At 39.9% G+C, this 5,000-nt stretch overlaps 1 protein-coding gene across 1 annotated transcript in view; it reads left to right on the forward strand.

The window, feature by feature from the left end:
* The window catches only part of LOC131962177 (melanoma receptor tyrosine-protein kinase-like), a 55,609-nt gene that overhangs the window by 19,152 nt on the left and 31,457 nt on the right, over positions 1 to 5,000 (forward strand). Inside the window, exon 2 of the mRNA XM_059327141.1 lies at positions 3,763 to 3,914. Coding sequence (XP_059183124.1) covers positions 3,763 to 3,914 — 152 coding nt within the window. The remainder of the gene's footprint in view (positions 1 to 3,762; positions 3,915 to 5,000) is intronic.

Here is a 5,000-nt window from a genome sequence, read left to right on the forward strand (position 1 = left end):
CTTCACTCCCAGTCTTTGTGCTAAGCTAGGCTAACAGATCGACCGACTGAAGCAAACAGAGAGGTAGACGACCTGCAGAGAGATAAAGGAGGCAGACTGACCCTTAGACACACACACACACACACACACACACACACACGCACACACACACACACACACACACACACACACACACACACACACACACACACTCCTTTTATGTGCAGTGTGCTATACATGAGATCATCCAAGAAATGTTCTGACAGATCAGACCTGTTCCTGAGCAAACAACACTGTGGGTGTGTGTGTGTGGGGGTGTGTGTGTGTGTGTGTGTGTGTGTGTGTGTGTGAACTTGCATAAGTTAAACCTCAGGGATGAGTTAACTATCAGTGACGATGTTTATTGTCCTCATTCTGACCAAAGACTATATTTGTACTGAACCAACATGACGAATGAAACAGAATATTCCTGTTCAGATGCAGCCGTACAAACTACAATTAAGGTGAGATTTTTACAAACTGGACTCATTGAATCCACAAGAGTCTCAGCTTTCCGGTCAGACCCGATTTATGCAGCTCACAGACTGTTTAGGGACCCAGAATGCACAAAGACCCACACACAAGAGGACACAACAACACATTTACTGCAGGAGAAACACTGACTGTTATCAGCATAAAGTGGGCATGTCAGTAAAGAGGAGACTCGTGGGTTTTCAACATAAAGTGGACATGTCAGTAAAGAGACTCGTGGGTTATCAACATAAAGTGGGCATGTCAGTAAAGAGGAGACTCGTGGGTTATCAGCATAAAGTGGGCATGTCAGTGAAGAGGAGACTCGTGGGTTATCAACATAAAGTGGGCATGTCAGTGAAGAGGAGACTTGTGGGTTATCAACATAAAGTGGGCATGTCAGTAAAGAGACTCGTGGGTTATCAACATAAAGTGGGCATGTCAGCAAAGAGGAGACTCGTGGGTTATCAACATAAAGTGGGCATGTCAGTAAAGAGACTTGTGGGTTATCAACATAAAGTGGGCATGTCAGTAAAGAGACTCGTGGGTTATCAGCATAAAGTGGGCATGTCAGTAAAGAGACTGGTGGGTTATCAACATAAAGTGGGCATGTCAGTAAAGAGGAGACTCGTGGGTTATCAACATAAAGTGGGCATGTCAGTAAAGAGACTCGTGGGTTATCAGCATAAAGTGGGCATGTCAGTAAAGAGTCTACCAGTTCTTCTGTGGCGTGTTATTCCACACACTTTTTTGACAAAATAGCTTGATACGATTAGTACCAATAAAATGCTCAGATTTTGTATTTGCAGCTTTAAACTTGAACCCACTGAAAGAAAAACGCCATGAACTTCACTTAACTCTTTCCTCAGTTACTAAACATGTCAACTTGTTACAGTGCACAAAAAAAAGAAAGAAAATATTTTAGTTCTAGATCTAAGAGCAGAAAACCAGTGTGTGTTGTTAGATGTCAGGATGGAGAGGCTGTGGGAGGACGGGGGAGAACCAGAGGAATGTGGGGAGAAAAGAGAGGAACATGGGAATAAAGGAGTGGGAGAGGACGAGAGAGGCAGGGAGGAGGGACGCCCAGCCAGCAGCCAATCAGAGAGCAGGGCAGGCTGCAGCTGTGTTGTCTTTGTGACATCACAGCAGGGATCCGGCCAATAGGAACGCAGCCAAGTGAAACAAGTTGAGACCTAAACGATCGGGTTAAGAAACAATCAGTGTTCTCAGTGTGACAAAATAATCTGTCAGAGAGAGTTGCTCAAACGGCCCAAATGAAGCTTTATTATTGTGTAAAATATATCAGAATATCAATATTGGCTGTAAAAGTCTCATTATACATTTTGATCACGATACATTTAGCAAAGCTCTCAAATTATATGATAAGTTTTACATACAATTTAATAGTTGAATATATAAACTGTTAAACTAAAAAAAAGAAAATTAATAGTGATCGTTCAATGATCATGATGTATTTTTATTATAATTTAATCATTTATTTACTCCCATTTTGATAATTTAGACATATTTTTTAATGAATTTGTCTCTATAAATCCTCTCTCTTGTTTGTGTTCATTATTATATTGATAATCTTTCCGTCCATCTCTGCGGTGGTTGTCGTGGTGACGTGGTTCCCACGCCGTCACTGTTTACCGACCGGTTAAACGCCTATAAAACACTCTTTGTTCTCCGAGTTTGATCCGAAGCTGTCAGAGCTGTCGGAGAGCAGGAAATGGCTCCCAGCCTGTCGGGTTTCATTCCTCTCTGACATCATTAATGTGTCAGGTCTGTTTTCTGCCTGCGGCTGCTTTTGAACTCGTTCTGCTCTGACTGAAAGGTGTCACACCTTCCCGCTCTTACCTGACAAGTCTCTTAAAATACTTCGCGTAATGTTGGTGAGCTACCTGAGCAGCTACGTGTCAACAGGAAACACAAACAGGTTTATCAGTCATCAGCTGAGAAAGCACTTCTTAAGTATTTTAGTCTTCCGCACCTCTCAGGAAAAAAGATTACATTCATCTTATGTCTTTAGTCACTTTTCAGATTAAGATTTTATATGAAAACACGCTTGATAATCTTAGAATTTATGAGGCATTCACTACATTTATCCAACAGGGCTGAACTAATTTATTAGACCTCCTGTCTAGAAATCTTTCCACAGCTTTGTTTCAAACTAAAATGTTCTTGTTGTTTATTTGTCAAATAACAAAGTGAATTCAGCTATTTATTGGCAGATTTGAGTCGCAAGTCAGAAAATTAATCAACCACTAAAACTCATTTTTCTGCTCAGGAATGCAAATATATAACTATAATCAAGAAATAATAACGTGCTTTACTATTTTTACAGTTCATTTGTAAAACAGTGCATTTGAAAATGAATTGATAACAATAATAATAATAATAATAATATTTTTGCAAGAGGAGACTTGTTGGTTATCAGCATAAAGTGGGCATGTCAGTAAAGAGACTCGTGGGTTATCAGCATAAAGTGGGCATGTCAGTAAAGAGACTCGTGGGTTATCAACATAAAGTGGGCATGTCAGTAAAGAGGAGACTTGTGGGTTATCAACATAAAGTGGGCATGTCAGTAAAGAGGAGACTTGTGGGTTATCAACATAAAGTGGGCATGTCAGTAAAGAGGAGACTCGTGGGTTATCAACATAAAGTGGGCATGTCAGTAAAGAGACTCGTGGGTTATCAGCATAAAGTGGGCATGTCAGTAAAGAGGAGACTCGTGGGTTATCAACATAAAGTGGGCATGTCAGTAAAGAGGAGACTCGTGGGTTATCAACATAAAGTGGGCATGTCAGTAAAGAGACTCGTGGGTTATCAACATAAAGTGGGCATGTCAGTAAAGAGACTGCCAGTTCTTACCTGGCGTGTTATTTCACACACCTTCCAACAAAATAGCATGATACCAATAAAGTGCTCAGATCTTGTAGTTGTAGCTTAATAATTGAGGGAACCTCTAACAGACCCCATGTGATAACTTCAGGGTCGAACTACAGAAACATGAAAATGAAATGAAATTAATTAATATTAATTACATTTTTCATATTTTGTTGCTCAAATTGTTGAAATTTTATTCATCCAGCACATGATGTAACACTCTTTCTGACTCAGACTGTAAAACGCAGAGTTTGAAAGGACTCGAAACAGAAAACCTGGAGAATAAAATCATGCATAGGGTCCAAACTAATGTCTCTCTGTCTGTCTGTCTGTCTGTCTGTCTGTCTGTCTGTCTGTCTGTCTGTCTGCCTGTCTGTCTGTCAGTGTGTCAGGGGATGAGTAACCAGCTGACTCTGTTGGGGACTCGTGAGGATCACTATGACCAGATGGTGAAGAAGTACTCCAACTGCTCGGTGATCCTGGACAACCTGGAGGTGACCTACACCCTGGAGCACCAGGACCTGTCCTTCCTCCAGGTCCGTCTCTCCTCATTGATCAACTTCTCTCCAGTTGCTCCTTCCTCTCAATCGCAACTCAAGCTTCTCCTTTGCGTTACATTTGAGAGGACGTGGCTGTGACATCTGCCTCCAACAGCTCAGAAAACACAAACCCAACCCCGGAGGATAGACACGCACGCTGTCAAAACAATCATGTGGGTTTTTCAAAATAAGTTGCTGTGCAGCAGGTCAGAGCGTCTTTAGTTGCATCAACAACAGCTGCATGTCCAGGAAACTATAACACATCTGTGAGTAAAAACAGCTCGCATTCACTGCAAATATGAGGGAATATCCACAACGGATCACTGAAGATCTGAGAAAAAACATTTGTGATCCAAACGCAAACAAAAAGTCCAGTGGAGGGGGAATCTTTCCAGCAGGGGGCACCAATGTGTCATGGTAAAAACTTATTTAGATCAATTTTGCTATCAGAAATTGAGTAAATTAAAATTTATACTTTAAATAAAATTAAAGTTAACGGGGCACCGTCTCCTTTTCTTAGAAAGGGGAAAAGATAGCAAAATCACTGCAAAACAGTCTCATAAAGTTACTAAACTATCAATTGGGAAACTGATAATAATAATAATAATTAATATATATATATATATATAAACGTATTAATATTTAGTTGTGATTGAAGGAATTTGGAGTTCTTTTCATAGCAGAGGTTGGCATCTCACTCATTCATGTGCTCGTGCGACATTTAAAGGAACAGCGTGTTAAGTCCAAAAAGATATTTATTCTAAAACAAAGCAAGCAAAATACACAATAACTATTCTAAAAGAATATTTACAGTGGAAATGTGGGAGAAAAGATTATGTGTGTGTTTGTACAAAACGGCCGATCGAGGGTAGACATCGTTTTTGTAATGGTTTTATAAAAATATCTCAAAAAGTAAGTTAGGAACACACTCAAAATACATTTCCTGTGGTTTGAAAGGATCTCGTGCAACCTTTTTCACATTTACACTTTTGAGGGATTCAGCTGTGACATTTCTGTATTTAGAAAAATATGAGTGTGTTTTCTTTGCACTTTTTTTTGCAATTTATTTAGCTAATATGGACA

This window comes from Centropristis striata, chromosome 23 (genome assembly GCF_030273125.1).
Source record: "Centropristis striata isolate RG_2023a ecotype Rhode Island chromosome 23, C.striata_1.0, whole genome shotgun sequence".
Classification (NCBI taxonomy): Eukaryota; Metazoa; Chordata; class Actinopteri; order Perciformes; family Serranidae; genus Centropristis; species Centropristis striata.